Source organism: Lottia gigantea, assembly GCF_000327385.1.
Source record: "Lottia gigantea unplaced genomic scaffold LOTGIsca_1, whole genome shotgun sequence".
NCBI classification, from domain to species: Eukaryota; Metazoa; Mollusca; class Gastropoda; family Lottiidae; genus Lottia; species Lottia gigantea.
This window is the reverse complement of record NW_008706746.1, coordinates 4,201,457-4,218,036: the sequence shown is the minus strand read 5'-3', so window position 1 is coordinate 4,218,036 and position 16,580 is coordinate 4,201,457. Positions and strand designations below refer to the sequence as shown.

Here is a 16,580-nt window from a genome sequence, read left to right as displayed (position 1 = left end):
TGATTTTATTGTTTTTGCATGGAAACACTTTTTGGTTATTTGGACGAAATAACTTTCTGTTTAAATACAAAATCATGTAATTACACCAACCAAATTCATCATTTGAATTAATCCAAAGGGCGCTAGACTTCACTTCATTCCGTTATGAAATGAAAAGGGATAAAACAAGGCCAACATTTCAGACGTATTCTTTTCAGTATATACACAGCTGACGTTATATTGATATCTTACCAGATTTGATTGCTTGACTATTTAAGTTAATTGAATCCCTGCAATTTCTGTGAAATATGACTGTATGATATACATGTATTGGTATTTCCTTTAGAAGAGTAACAACTAAATGTGAATGTGGCCTTAAAATTTGTGTTTATGTAATAAGTTGAATATTATTTCAAAAATTAGCTTTTAAGAATGCCTCCTTTATTTTGATTGGCAACATTCTTTTTACTTACATCAGGATTTGATTTCCTAAATGTTATTTTTTCAAAAATAGGACAGCAAGAATGTGAAACGTAGTAATCTTTTCTTGAGATAAAGACAATGCAGTGTTGAAATTTATATTGTACGACGGCACAAAGGCGTACCATAAACACCTGTATAAAACGTTATTTTCCCATACATGATTGTATTTCATACTGATATACATGTATTGAAATTATTTGAATTTATAGTGTCTGGGAAATTCAGCAATCTCATTGTTGCTGTTTTTCACACAGGAAAATATTCTAAGGAATGTTCAGGCTCTATAAATGGAAGTCCGAGAAGCGTGGTGTACAACCCAGTAAACAAGATCTTGAGATATATCTTTAATAACGTCTAGTCCTACAGAATCGTATTGATCATACTCGCAAAAACTCACATATTAATGAGGTTTAAATAAAGGTCTATTTTTTCTATATCGCTAGTCCGTATGGTGCACTTAGTGTGCAATGGAAGAAGTATTTTTGTCGTACAGATGTTATTTGCACTAAAAATAAAAGTTTCAGAGCTTGATGTGCATCAATTCATTATTTTATTTCAACATATGCCTTGGTCCAATGGTTGGTACCAGCGAAATGGAACTTCAAGTCTTTTACCACAGTTGGTTACGGTTATTTTTTGAAGAGAACATTGCAGGCCATTGTATTTTTAAAATGTTTAAAGTGAGGCGAAATAAAACAAACAAACTAATTGTCCACCCGTTTAGCCACAGGAATTTGGTTAGCCTAATCAATGAAGATCAACATAATGCTTTATTTGTTCATTTCAAAACTTTTATTTCCATATGACTGAATCGAAAATTATGTATGATTTAAAAGTTAGTTTTGTTAAAAACTGCTAAATTCCTTATTAGCAGGTATTTGTTTAAACAATTTTTGTTGTCAAAATTGATCAAGTTCTTTTCCAATTCTATCTGTCGAAACATAAGCTGTACCAAACCTATTTTTATCCTATCATAACGACAGGACAATATCCAAAGATTATAAGTAGATTTAAGTACAGTAAGTAATAAGACATTTACTATGAATAAGCAAAACGTTTTGGTTGTTTCAGCAGAACGTAGAAGATCTACAGTGAAACCTCGCCCACATTTTCAGTTGAGCGTAAAAAACAGGTCAACATCGAAACTAAAACCATTATTCCCGACATCAACTGCAGAAACAGTTTCTAATAAAACAAACACGCAGTTTCCATATCAAAGACAAAAACAATCTCACTTTTCTAAGCTAGCAGATTCACCAATAACATCCAGTGTCCCCTCAAGAAGGTATGGATATCCTCAACTCATTGAGTCAACTCAGATTATTGACACTATCGTTGTGAAAGGAAGTATTGCCAAGAACGATAACTCTATGACGACTGTTGCAACGAGTTCTGCTACATATTTCAAAGACATGGCGACACTTTTAACCGAATCTGTAACTAATGATTGTGTTCATGATCTAACGAAACCATCTGGTGATATTATCTTCCCTAATCCCTTTCTAATGTACAAATCAAATTTGGACAATTTTACTCTCTCTGTATGTCGTTGGAGAATTCGTGTGCCAATGGGACCTAACGTCAAGATCCGGTTCAATAGTTTGTCTTTAAATCTGGAGAAGGAATATCTGCAGTTATCTGTTGGAATGGGCGGTGCTACTAAAATGAGACGAATAACAGGGACCAAGATACCTCGAGATATTATTTTCAACGGAACAGAGATATGGCTGACATTAAAATATGACCACGTCAATTCGAATGCTCAAATAGCAATCATGTTTACTGAAACTAGTGAAGGTAAGTAACTTCACATAAAATAATGTCCTTAAACACAATGACTAGTGATACTGATAGAGCTTGGTAGTTGAAATCGATGAGCATAAAAGTATTAGTCTATTTACGCATGAGTCTGAATTTTAACACACGCAGATTTAGGGAATTTATTACCATTTCTTTGACATACTAAGATATTCGAAACTTTGGAAAATATGAAATATCACTGTATCAATACTTTTTTTTAAATAAATGTCACCTTTATTAGAAGCAACATTTCCAAGACAAGAAAATTCAACTTGCGGTGGAGAAGTTAAGAAACTACAAGGAAATTTGATTTCACCAGGATATCCCTTCTCTAACTATTCTAACAGCGAGGTTAGTCATTATTAAATCTTATCGTTGCTATTTTATTCACAGAGATAGGCCAATTGATCTGCCAAAGACTAGTTTTAAGTGAAGCAAGTTCGGATCACAGATCGAGATGACCTATAAGGTTAAATGCAGAAAAATCATTCTCCACCTGCAATGTCAATAGGACAGCGTGGATGTTCCTACAATGGATACATCTGTTTATAGCTCTTATAATCTCGAAATGTACTATTTACAGGGAGGAAGGCTCAAAGAGGTATTCCGCTTTTTTGTAAAATGTTTTCATTATTAAAATCATCCTAAATAATACCTTAAAATATTTCTAAAGTATGCTATGTATCTTCTTGATCAAACCAAATTTCTCTACAATTAGGCGTTTATTTTACTCACATGCGTACAGTATAGTTATCAAAAAGCATAACAAACTTTAAAACCTTACGTTATAATTTAAATAGTTATACTTATGGATATGTTACATTTATCTTAATTTTCGACCTACTAAAAAAGAGAAAAAAAGAGCCATTACTGTACAGCTAGTATCTTAATCAAGGCCAATGATCTTTGTAGCATGTGCATCATCACATCTGACTGGCTTTATCACTAACACTTTTAGAAGTCTGATTAACAAACTGATCTGTATGTTTCCATCCATGATCTGACAACATTCTTCTTAAAAAAGCTTTATGGGATACATAACAATCTCGTCAGATCATGGATGGTAAGTGGAGAACAACAGGGAACGGAACACTCAAACGCGCATTTGAATTAGATTGATTCTTTTCAGGTGTGTTCGTGGACTATAAACGCTCCAGCTAATTCTGTGATAAAGATTGTAATAAAAAGTTTATATACCGAGATATATGATCAAGTCACTATTGGTATCGGTTTACTTCCGGATGTCCAGTCTTCTAAAGTACTGACATTGTTTGGGCACCTTGAGGAAGAGAAAGAAACTATCATTCCATCTAACTCAATGTGGATCAATTTTCAATCTGATGACAGTGTTTCAGCTAAAGGTTTTCTGATTTATTTTGAGGTTATTTTACAAGGTAAGTTATAAAATTACAATTTTATACATCTTTGAACCTTTCAGAAGGCAAATAACATAGTGTGTCTTTAAGGTAGAATAAGGTAACCTACACTTTATTGACATTGATACATATAATATTATCACTTTTCTACCTATTCTAACTTAACATAATGTTTTCATATCTGGAATAGTTTGGTACTGTGAAAAACTAATCTTGCTTGAATATGCCGAGATTCTCATCACAGTCATACTAGATTAAGCCCACTCTTCTTATTAGTCGCATAACACTATTTTAAAGATTAATTTTAATCCGAAAAACGGACTTGTAACTGTGTGTTCATCCGAGGTAACCTAAAGTAAGTTGAAACTCTCATGAAATTTACTTTTTCTTCAGAAATATGCCGATTCAATAATGAAGTATTTACGAGTGAACATGGTACCATAACGTCAGTTAACTATCCTAACCCATATCCCATCAATAGTGAATGTTCCTGGCGAATTCTAGCTCCTCCAATGTCTAAAATACAGCTTATTGTACATGATTTCTTAGTTCAGGATGACAGAGATTTTCTTTTAGTTGGAAAAGGTAGGAATGCATTCACAATTACGGCCCAAGATAATGTAAGTTTCGAATAACAACCATAGCTATTTGGACAGAGGTCGACTGGTGTAGAGACAGAAAAAGTAAGCCCTGTTTCCGCATCTTCGCAGGTGCGGGGGTTTTAAACTTATTTAGATACCTCGGATCTACAAAAAATCAGATAGCTTTGGTAATATGAATATTTTTGTAGTTCAGTCATACCATCATTTCCTCCCTACACCCTTTTTTATGTCATGCCGGGTCGAGTCACACGATATTTACGAAACGAAAATTACGGTGATTCCCAACACTAATTTACCGTCATTGTAAAGGTAATTTAATACTATTTTAGGCAAAAAACGCATCTTCGTAGGTGTGAGAAATTCCCATTTAACAGGGTCACAATATCCATTAGAAAGAGATACTATTATCGCCATACTGTGCCCATCAATGCACTCCTCAACTGAGCATTAAGGCGCAAAATAGTTAGGAAAAAAGACCAAACGTCTTGATATCGTTTAGATTTCATTTTCCACAAATTCTTGTTGAAATCAAAGCACTAATAACGGCGTTTCATTTATTTATTTGTTGTACTTCTAGGAGAGGATGTATTTGAAGGACCATTCGAAACTTACTCCGGAAACCTTACAAAAGCATTGAATGTTACATTAGATTCGGATAAAGTTTGGTTACATTTCACATCGAAACAATTAGAAGAAGAGACAGTTTATTCTGGTTTTAATTTATCATATACAGTAATACTGCCAGGTATGTTATTGCTCCGAAACACTTTTATAATTAACTGCCAATTAAGCTACCAATATCGAAGAAAGCTTTACTTATTTATTATTTATGCTTATTTCAGATATTTTTGGAAGTCTGGTAATAGAGCAAGGTGTAGTTACAGAACCACCAATTATAACAACTTTTGTATCTCAAGATCAACCACTATCAGATGATCTATCCGAACTAAGTAAAGACCAAGTAAGTATAGTCCTTTATCTATTACATCGTAGGAAGCCCCCTGAAAGAAATGGTGTTCAAACGTCACGTCAGACGTGCGGCTGTCATAGTTAGTGATGAACATTTACAAGGCAGTGAACATTAAACAACTAAACTGATAAGGTAACAAGCTTCAAAATCTACATTCAACGAATCAGGGAAAATTGACAAAAGACGAACTGTTCCCTTTAAATTGATCCCGGATTTCCACAACTATAAAAAATTATCAATAAGTCAGAAATTGGTACGTTAATTCCATTATCTGTTATTATGGGATCTAAGATCTTGCCGCCATGTAAACCGCGGCCTGTATCACGATGAGAATAAACCACCTTAGTAAGCAAAACATTGTCGCTGCACTCTGTATAGTGTTTTAATCATTACGGATTGACTAGTAATATAGGACACAAAATTGTAATTTGCTTTTCATGTACGTACTGTGTTCATAGATTAACTGATGATAACAAAAAGATAGTGAACCACAGCCAGATACGCCCACCGCGGCATGCGGTTGGTAAATATTAAAGATTTTTGGACAAGGGCAATAACTTTGCTTCTTACGGTCGAAAATAGCTTACATTCGAACTTGATCTTCGTTTTATAAATATGTCTACACATACCGAATTTCATTTGATTACATCAAAAAACCTAGTTTTTAGAGCGTTTACAAGCAAATGATGTTGATAGAAGCACTTTCTGTATAGAGGTTAAAGGGCGATAACTCCTCAAAATTGACGTAAGAGGCCTAAATATTGAAAAAGCCTTAAATTTAATTAGAAGCAAACTAAACTTTCTTAAACCTTTCGATTTAGGTCCAATAACATCCATTTTAAGTTTCATCAAAATCAGTTGAAAACTAAGAGAGTAATAGCATATTCAAGATTCTGGGGCAAGGGCAATAACTCTGCTTTTAACGGTCGAAAATAGCTAAAATTCGAACTTGATCTTCGTTTTATGAATATGTATACACATATCGAATTTCATTTGATTCCATCAAAAACTCTAGTTTTTAGAGCGTTTACCAGCAAACGTTGCCGGCGGACGGACCGACGGACGGACGAACCGATGGACGGACATGGGTGCCGACAATATACGTCCACAGAGAGATGTGGGCGTATAACCAGACACAAAATTATTGTCTTACTCAACACACTACTTATAACACAAGAGTTATGAAAATATCGACTTTGTTTCAAATTCTCTTTCAAACACACACACTATTTGTTCTGACAAAATTCAGATTTATCAAAGGATGGTCAAATAACTACCACTGTCACAGACAATCGGTCAATATTTTATGTATTTTGAGTGTGGGAAAACGATAACAGCATGAATTTTTTTTTTTTTTTTTTTAATTATTCAAAATTGAATTAAAGTTATTTAAAGTTAAAGGAATTACCTAATTGAAACTGATTCTTGATTTTTTTTTTCATTCGTCATTATAATGGTTGTAAGCTACTCATATTGACCACACTCAAAGGTCCTTTAAGTTTAGCTATTATGATAATCAATGTGTGAGACAATAAACTGTGGCATTCAGCTCCAAATACTGGTAATCACTGATGAATAGTTTTATCCTTATACGTCAATTGTATGTAAATAAACGTTAAAATGTTACAACTGTTTTCTAATTTACGCCTTTGACACTCAATAATCCCCTAGTAAAGATAGTAATTAGTTTAAATTCACTCTAATTTTCTCTAGTTTCAACTTTTTCACAAACATCACATTTAAACCTCTTTATTTTCAACATGTGTATGCGGTATTTAACAGTTGTACGTAACTTTTATTAGAAATACATTTTAGGTAAAAGTTAACTGGACCTTTACGTGTTTATGCGTCGATTCGCCGACTTCAGTTCGAAGCCAGATTTAACTGAAAACTACCTTGGCTTGGTTACAGTTTAACAAAGCAAATAGTCTGTATTTACCCACGTTCATGTATGCAAATACAGTGATTCGGTCGTTTGAATCGGGGATGTGTTATTTGTCATAAGTTGCCGGACTTTTTTTACAGACCTCAATGATGTAAATCACTCTGGTAAAAGGAAAAAGTATCAAACATTCTTCTAGTAATTTGGCTGTGAAAAAGTGTCAGATTTGATACTGTTGTGATTCTCATGGATCCTGTTGAATATGAGGAATTAGAACAACTTTTTCATTACGATTCTCAACCACTCGATTTTGAGGTAAATTTTTAGAATAAGTTTAAACCAACACGAGTTAGTGACTAATAATAGAAACATGCTGTTATAAGTCAACTTCTTATTATTGCTCGGGTCATATTTCACAAAGGTAAAATATTTATTTATTTATTTACATTGTTTTCCGTAAAAAATAAGGAAATATCAAAAATAATGTCTAGAATTAGAGAGGCGTTGATATCAGAAACTATAATCTTAAAAACGATATCTGGTACACATTAGATATTTTAGGATGAACTTTCAAGATGGACCACTTGGATTATCGTTTAGATTGTCACCGGTACAGTTCCATTTCAAATATTCGTTTGTGCAAAAAAAGGAAAAGATATTGCGTCAATAGTTCTCATTACTTGAACCCGTATCAAGATAAATTTCAATATATTAAGACGGTTTTATTTGATAAATATATTCAATGGATTTGGCATACATTAAGTATTTTTTCGTGCAAACTTGTTTTCAATATTAAGATCGAATTGGATATAGCCTACACTCAATTGGGATTTGATACTTTTAGTATGTTTCCAGATTACCTCATTGGACTACGCGATATTTTAGTTTTATCATTCAGAAAGGATTGGGTTGGGATTAAATTATTTCATAAACAATATTTATTTTCTTCTCTTAAGAAAACATGCATATCCATTATACTGATAATTTTGCAACCAATAGGTATCGTTTTCCTGTTTTCTTGAGATTCCTCTTGGAATTCTTTATTCTGTTTTATGATTTAAAAAAAACGACACAAAAATGTGAATGTGAAATAGACCGACTTATATCTTTCTGCAGACAGTTTAGTTTGAAATGTCATCTTTGACCTGGTAGGCGAAAAAAAGATGGAAGGTGAGACTGATCTGACCTTTTCTGACCTCATTTGAAGAAGAGTTCAAAAATAATCGTTAAGTTTGTTAGTAAGAATGTACATGTGATTGCCATTGTTCTTACACCAATGTCAATAATGGGGGATAAAATCTTTCCCATTCTCCGTTTACCTGCGAAGTGAAGGATTTATATCGTTGTATCGAAATGAGACATTTCGTTTTTTCCTACATCAAGAATTGACTTTAGAAAGGTGGTGAAAAAGAAGAACATGTAATGACATTTACAAGCTCTTCAAGACAACTTGTAAATTTCTTTGAATCCATGTGCTAAGCTACGTTTTAGACAAAGATTCTAGACCGCCGTTGAACACACTTGACCCTTATATTCCTCTTTTTTGCTCCTGCAGCTACAGGACACATTCTCACACCCGGAATAATGTCTAAGCAAATGGTATTGAATATAAGGAGATAAATGAGCATTATCGGTTCTTGTTTTGCTACCAACATTTATTTTAGAATTGGAATCCGCCATCCTCTAATTTAAGGATAAGTTAGTGGAAGTTTAAACTGTCGTCATTTCCGTTATTCAAAAATATCCTAACAATGACAAAGTGGCTGTGATTTAGTCTCAATTCCTGAAAAACTTTTTTATTTATCAGACATCCGCTTTAACTCTAAATATGATTTTGATAGTCACGATTGGCCTGGGACAAGAGGTGGTAAAGTAAATATAGATATATCAATGACTATTCCATAAACTATATTTTCAGAATGGTGGTAGAGCGGGATCAGAATCGTCTAATTTACCTGAATGGTTAATAGGTGTTATAGTAGTGGTTATATTATTGATAATAGTTTTCTTCGCTATGGTCATATACTCATTAGTGAAGGAAAGAAAAAAGTAAGTTTTTACATTTCTGTCTTTTTGCTGTGGGGAGAAATGTGTAAAGCGAAGTAGAGACATACCAACTTTTCCCGGGAAAAGATATACGAAACTGGTGTTAGACGATCAAGCTATTATGCAATTCGCCTTACATTCCGACTACAATAGCAACTTTTCTTGTGTTAATACAGCGAGTTTTTCGGATTGTACGCTAGCTTGACCATTGAGAAGATGATGACCTAATCTGATAGAGGCACAAAAATCGTTTCACGTTCAGAAAGGGTGGCTTCGTTTCATCCCCCATGGTTTACGATTCAGTTAGTATTGACTGGTGTCCAAGCGATGCATGTGTAACTTATTCCTTAAATAATATACACTTTTTAATTATGATTCTAAAAAATATCAGCTTTACAGATAAATAACTTTTCGACTTGGGCTAATCTAGCACAAGTTCATAAAAAAAAAGATTGAAGATATTTTTTAGTATGAAAATATCATAGAATACAAACAAAGAGAAAAATATATTTGTTGGATCTGAACACAGCCATTTGCGCAAGCAGCTTCTTAATAATGTAAGATCGGATTCAGATCAGGTCTGTCTTCTTATTCAATAGCCTTTTTTTAGGTCCAGAGCCGGAAGTTATGGTGCAGCAACCTCGGTATCGTCACCAGAAGAACCAAAAGACGTCAACAAAACTGATGGTTGCATTCGAATAACATCGTTCATTACCGATAGCGAAACAAATAAGGAAAATACAAATGGCTGGGTTGATACCGAAGCAGCTACGTTACAAAGACGTCCACAAGGTCGATCTAATCCGGTATTTAATGATAACGAAGAACTTAAAAAGAAAGGGGATAAGAAAAAGTCGGAAAAGTCCAATGATAAGAAACACAAAGAACTTAAAGAAAAGAATACTGGTAGGCACATTTTTTGTATCTTTCAGTATCGATCCTCATTGAGTAGACTCAGATCGACAAGTGATTCAAAGCATCAATTCGAATATGTAACAGTCGATATGATCGAAATGCTCAGCTTAAAAATTTTTTGATCAAGGGCAACTACAATCGACAAGTTGATCGAAGATTCGATTTTTTTATTGAAAATCAAAGCTGCCAGTGGGCTTACATTACCCTGCAATGGCAAGCTATCTTAAAGTTTCAAAGTATCAGTATCAAGCACAGCTCATTTATATTTTAGACAAAGATTCGAACGCAAGTGCGGCAGACCGGACGGAAGCTGCATCTAATAACGTGACAAAACCGGACGATGATACAAAAATAAACGTCAGTGCTGAAGTGAATACTATAGGGCAACCAGAAGACACGTCATTAACCTTAACTGATGAACAAGTGTAAGTCAAATCGATAATATTTTTGTCCTTCGGAACATTCTGATTCTGAAACGTGATTGATACTGTTGCTGTTTTGCCCCCTAGCCTTCCCGTAGAACTATCGATGTGAAATTTGGCAGAGAGGTACGTATGTGTCCTGAATATTCACAGCAAATATCAGACAATTCCAACGCTTCCTCCCATCTAAAATTTTGAAATTTTTCCCGATAATGGCGATGTAGACAAGTTACTTTGTCGGGTTCTACTTGAAAACTGTAAACGAGTCTATAAACGGGTTTATCGTAGACGCGTTCTTCTTGTTTTTGGGCTCTACAAACAGGGTGCAGGATAAGAAATACTCGTCTATATCAACTATAATTTATTTACATTCAATAACTGGAGATCTACACTAATCCAAGAAGTATACCCAAGACTCTTAGAATATTTAAACGATCTGATTCTCTCCCCAGCTAAAGAATGAATACCCCAAACCCTAACTACACTCCTATTTATCTCTCCCACCAAATGGCCAACATATGACATATTTCTTTTGTGTAAAGGTCCCTTGCTGTTCCTTAATCCTAATTGCCATGCCTGACCGATTCCTTTTCTTTACCCCTATAGTTTCTTAATCTCTCAGTGTCTCCTTCCATGCCGACATGGGAAAGGTCTCCTGTGTATATTACGTTCTGTTTCTACTGACTTACATAACCACCACACCGATGTTAATTTAAAGGTGTTAAAGATTACAGATTAAAGGCTACCACCCGTGATTTCCCTTATATGACGATTTCACGTTGAAGGCTACCCCCCGTGATTACCCTTATAGTTTATTCTGGACTAATGTAGATATCTTACAACGATGAGCAATATTACAGCGAAATGGTAGGGGGAAATAACTCTTTTGTACTTGTTTTGCCAAATAATTTAGTCTCGAGTCATTTCGACCAAATTGTCAATTTTTCAAATCGGTGTAACGACTGTTGCCGCAATCAATTTCGTTTGAGCTCTCAAAATTGTCATAAAACTTACCGTTTGACGCTTAAATGCATTCATTCATTCTCATTACTGACAACAATTTTCAGAACGACCAGACACCCCACCCCGTACTATGTTAAATCAATCGCTCAAGTCATGCCAATATGCCCCTATTGCTGTATCGCACCCCGATCACTTCCGATCGCGATTTCGACACGAAATGTGGCAATATTACTTAGTAGTGTGTCTCACAACAGTTCTCAGAACAAGCAGACAACCCCGGCTATGTTAAATCAATCGCTAAAGTCATGGCACGATGCCTCTTTTGCTGCATCGCACTACGATATCGACACAAAACGTGGCAATGTTACTAAGTAATATGTCTTGATTACTCACAGCAATTTTCAGACAGATCGGTCACCCCATACTATGTTAAATCAATCACTGTGAGTAATCAAGTAATCAGATTGCCACATTTCGTGTCGATATCGCGATTGGAAGTCATCGGGGTGCGATGCAGCAATAGGAGCATCGTGTCATCCCTTTAGCGATTGATTTAACATAGTATGGGGTGTCTGATCGTTCTGAAAATTGGTTAAGTAATTAAGATACATTACTAAGTAATATTCACACGTTTCGTGTCGATATCGCGATCGAACATAACTGTCCAGCTATTAAGGTTATTTATAATTTTATATTGATTACTATTATTATATCACTAAATGAAGGTATTTTATATTATAGATTAACTGTGATGGAAAACAGTTCAGAAAATACAGGAGGTAATAAAGATCTCAGTACAAACCTGTAGAAATGTAGAATAACAATACTCGAGATATTAAATCCTGTTACGAACAACACTAAAAGTTCATGTAAAATAATTTATGTCTAAAGTATGTACATAAATAATAATAAATTGGGTGAGAAAAAAGATTGTAAATCTTGAAAAAATGGGGATACTAATTATTATACCTTTGTACTTGACAATAGTTTTTTTGTTACCATTTTTGTACATAAAATATCATACTAACAAATTATATGACTTATATAAAAAGCTTTAGTTTTCATCATTATGGCGATGTGTAGTCTTCTCAAGTTCAAATTAACATTTTTTTTCAGTATACTATTTGAAATATAGCTCATCTAAGAATAACAAGCACATTTAACATACAGAAATAAAATGACTAATCTACTAAGAATTGTCTAAAAAATAGAACATTTATAAGTTATTACGAACAGACTGATTTGGCCTTTCCATAACGAACAAAATTCATGTTTCCACTTTTCCTGTTTCGTGGAATGGCAATCAATATTACCCTTTCGAGTCCTAGTCGAGATAGTAGCCCACACACACATTAGCTTTATATGCAGGAGTGCGTGACAGTCGAACTTACAAGATACTACATGCTCTAGATTGCGTTACTGAATAGGACGAGTAGGTAGAAGCTGCTGATGCGGGTCTCTGTTGTACTGGTTCAATTTTTCTCAAATGAATCTTATCTTTAGGACCTTGACCTCTAGCAGAGGGAGGTCGACGGAAGATAACGTCGTGGCCTTTGTCAAAATTATCCCATGATTTGGAAACTTCATCGGGAGTTGCATTTCTTTCATCTGACTGTCGGCCTTTTATTTTCGAGATAATTTCCTTTGGACAATCAATTTGATCATTGACTACTGTATACGCTGTTACGACCCCGTCAGCACATCCAACGAGAACAGTATGGTCATCCGAACAGAGTTTAAGATAACAGATTGGCGAATGTACCTCACATATACCAATTATTGTCTTATCTGAGATTCTATATGCGTAAAGTAGGGATCCTTTACAATAAATTACCACTGAATTTTGTACCGCCAACAGCCGTTGATCCGAAAACGATCGAAGACACACCTCCCTTCGTGATGATAGGTTTACCAATGTTCCAGCGTCTGTAAGGCAGAGTGAGAAATCGTCTGAGAATACTTGCTTTGAAATCATACTTTTGTTGACAGTGCACTGTAGAGGATCAAACACATTGGTGATAGTTTCATTCTGGATGTCAAACAAGCAAATACCTATTTCAATATCTTTCGTGGTGTACTGCGAACCTAATGTAGTGCAAGACGACTCTTTTGGTTGGTAAAATATTGCTATGGTATCTTCCAAGCTGTGACACGGTTTGACGGTTACAATTGATCCTATGTTGTGTTTACCTGGTATGGTCTCCGGCGAATGGCAGATTAGTTGAAAAGCGGAATCCAAACAAAATATACACAAAGCAATGTTAATATACTCTGCAGAATCCTCCTTGTAGCTTTCCGCTGATAAAGTTACGAGGTAGCTATCATTCGAAGTTATGAAAGGGGAATCCAATAGATATTTTAAAGCACGTTGATGCTTCTGTTCCTGGATGCAATTATCCTTCACAGCTACCGAATGGACATAATAAGGTGCATCATAGGCTAAAACGTCTTGAGCAATGAAATAGAACATCTCATTTTGGTGACAAGGTAGACATCGAACCACCGTATTACCAAACTCACGTATAATCTTACGACGTTTTGTATCCCAGATACTAACAGAAGAATTTGACACCCTTGGATCCATAGTCACCAGTACATACTTTCCACTTGGAGTAATGGCGAAGTCCTTAATGTTTTGTCCATGAGTAAGAAGATCTATCATTGTGCCAGTCTTCATATCAATTATGCCAAGCTCGTCACTTTTATAACATTGGATAAAGATCAAACTGTTGTCAATGTTTACTTCTATTTTCTTCACGTTACTGGTTAAACGGTCGGTGGTTATAGCTTTCTTGGTTGCAGACGATATGTCCCAAACTTGTATTTCTGGTAGATGTTCTGAATGGGTTATAAACTGTTTAGTTCCTTTGCAAACCATAAGTGACGATATAACACCAACTGGTGCTGAAATAGTGGTAGCAATTGACCCATCTAGACTCCAAATATAAACTATCCGGAATATAGTACACAAAACAAATCGACTGTCATAACTGAACTGAGCATCATTAAAGTACATGCTGTGGTATTGCCCTTTGGGTAGTTTGAATTCATTAGGTATTTCATTAGGACGGACAAATCTACATTGTAGTTTAAAAAGGGCACTGTCATATACTAATATTACATTTCTACTTCTTACTAGTACCCATGAGTCATCGTTAGAAATCCTAAAATCTTCCACTGGAGCACCATTGGTCTCATCTTCCACGTTGAGTTTTGCAACGGGCATCATCCCGAAATCTAGCAAGTTCATACAAACAACGGTAGTTTGTTGTGAACCACAAGCATACAAGAACGTCATATCATTCGAAACCCTTATAGACCGTGGACGAAATTCAAATTGAGTCTTAAAATTTTCTAAATAAGTTTTTAAATCAAAGCAATGAATATAGTCATCCGAGTTACAAAACACGAATCTTAAATCTGGTGAGATTTCACAAAAGGTAGTTTTCCCTTCGAGTTTTATTATCTTGTCCATTTTTAAGCTTTTGAGATCAGCAATGCATAAATAAGAATACGATTTTTTGGTTGATATATAGGTACAGAGCATATCATTAGATAATTTAATTTTTCCGATAGTGCCTCCATCAAAGTCTTCAATACATGCGGTTGTAATGATCTGCCCACAGAAATTCCCTGTCGATGTTTCGTGAACTTTGATAGCAGCTTCGGTGATATGGTCGAATATCACAAGAAGTTCACCATCTGGAGTTGCGTATAGATCACCATTAGATGTGAAGACTCGATCTTTTAACTTGCCAGATGCTACATCAAATACATACACATAGCAGTCTTCCCTTTTCTTACAGATCAATAGTTTATCTGAATTAATCAAAGTCAGACATTCAGGCACAGTTGGACAAGAAATTGTTGCCTTTAATGCCGATCCAGGAGTATTGAAATATGGTAAATTGGGTATAAAGCAGGAATTAGCAATTCCGTTGAGCTCACACTGCTTAATCAAAGCTCGAATATTGTCGTGATCAAAGTAGTATGGTAACAGTCTCCCGATGATCTCTGATCCTAGATTATCAATGTTATCTTCTATGGTTGGTTGTGCTTGTCTCAAAGCTTCTTGGACTAGTGACGCTTCTTCACTAGGATTCAAAACGAAGTCCTCAAGAATGTGTTCCAATGATAAAGCCTTCATCTTAGTGTATAACCAATCATAGTTAAAGAAAACAATACGATTCATTTCTTGCAACCGTTCTGCACCTTTCAAATGACGGGGAAGTTGGTCATATTTCCTGGTATTAAACCGAGTTATACCATTTGATTTATACGACAGAGGCTGAGATATTACATATCTTTCGGCTGTTTTGTTTGGAAAGACTGTACTTGAATCAGTCTCTACGGGCTTGGGACCATCTGACCAAGTTCCCAAGAAGTAATCAGCTAGGACTGAATGCAGCAGTGTTTTCGATTTATCTCTTCTTAGATATCGGTCTGTTATGATCTGAATCAAGCCATCGTGTTTAAGCATGTTTACTTGTACCCCATCAGAATCAAAACTACAGATAAACCCTTCTAGACTCTCCTTCAGATACAACCAATGGGCTGGAGTTACTCTTCTTAATGGAGGTTGATATTCAGTATAAATTTCATTCAACACTGATTCCTCTAATGATAAAATATCATTGATCTCACAGTCACTTAGACCGGATTTAGAAGCTGCAATGGATCCGAGGCATTTGCCAACAAAGGTTTTCCCGTGTTTCTCCTCGAGTTTGGTAAGAAGAACATCCATTCCATCCGAAATATCAATAGGAAGTTTCAGGATATCTATCTCGTCATATGATGCCACAGATTTTAGTTCACTTGCGAGCAGCTTGACAAATATTGGAGCAGAACACTTATTAAAGACGTATCTGACCATCATCATCTGTTTGGGGGTGATAGTTCTATTCCACCTGCTGAGGAAATGGGTAAGGAGAACAACACATTCATCCAAATTAAGATTAGAAATTTCGACGCTGCTGCTTATTTCATGGAGTGTTGGTAGGTGATGTGATCTGGAGTGACTTGAAATAATGATCTTGACATTTCTTGGTAATATTTCAGGCAACCAGGAGAAGATTTCTTCCGTTTCTGAATAAAGCTGCTCAAGAGCATCAAGATATATTACCAAATTCTCCTTCGCAGGAA

The 16,580-nt window shown here is 35.2% G+C and overlaps 2 protein-coding genes across 2 annotated transcripts; one reads left to right on the top strand and one right to left on the bottom strand.

Moving 5' to 3' along the window:
- Positions 1-1,502: 1,502 nt before the first annotated feature.
- On the top strand, positions 1,503-13,146 carry LOTGIDRAFT_227965 (hypothetical protein; the record flags this gene model as incomplete). Its single annotated transcript, XM_009045629.1, has 10 exons — positions 1,503-2,259; positions 2,504-2,613; positions 3,392-3,656; positions 4,032-4,223; positions 4,818-4,985; positions 5,083-5,201; positions 9,011-9,141; positions 9,749-10,044; positions 10,325-10,478; positions 12,180-13,146. The coding sequence occupies 10 exons, from the start codon at positions 1,503-1,505 to the stop codon at positions 12,244-12,246; spliced, it is 2,259 nt and encodes a 752-aa protein (XP_009043877.1). The 3' UTR covers positions 12,247-13,146.
- A 2,643-nt stretch (positions 13,147-15,789) lies between these two features.
- LOTGIDRAFT_96949 (hypothetical protein) lies at positions 15,790-16,338 on the bottom strand (the record flags this gene model as incomplete). The annotated part of the gene is made up of 1 exon (XM_009045628.1): positions 15,790-16,338. A coding segment is annotated over one exon (549 nt), but the record flags the coding sequence as incomplete, so codon positions are not given.
- Positions 16,339-16,580: the final 242 nt, after the last annotated feature.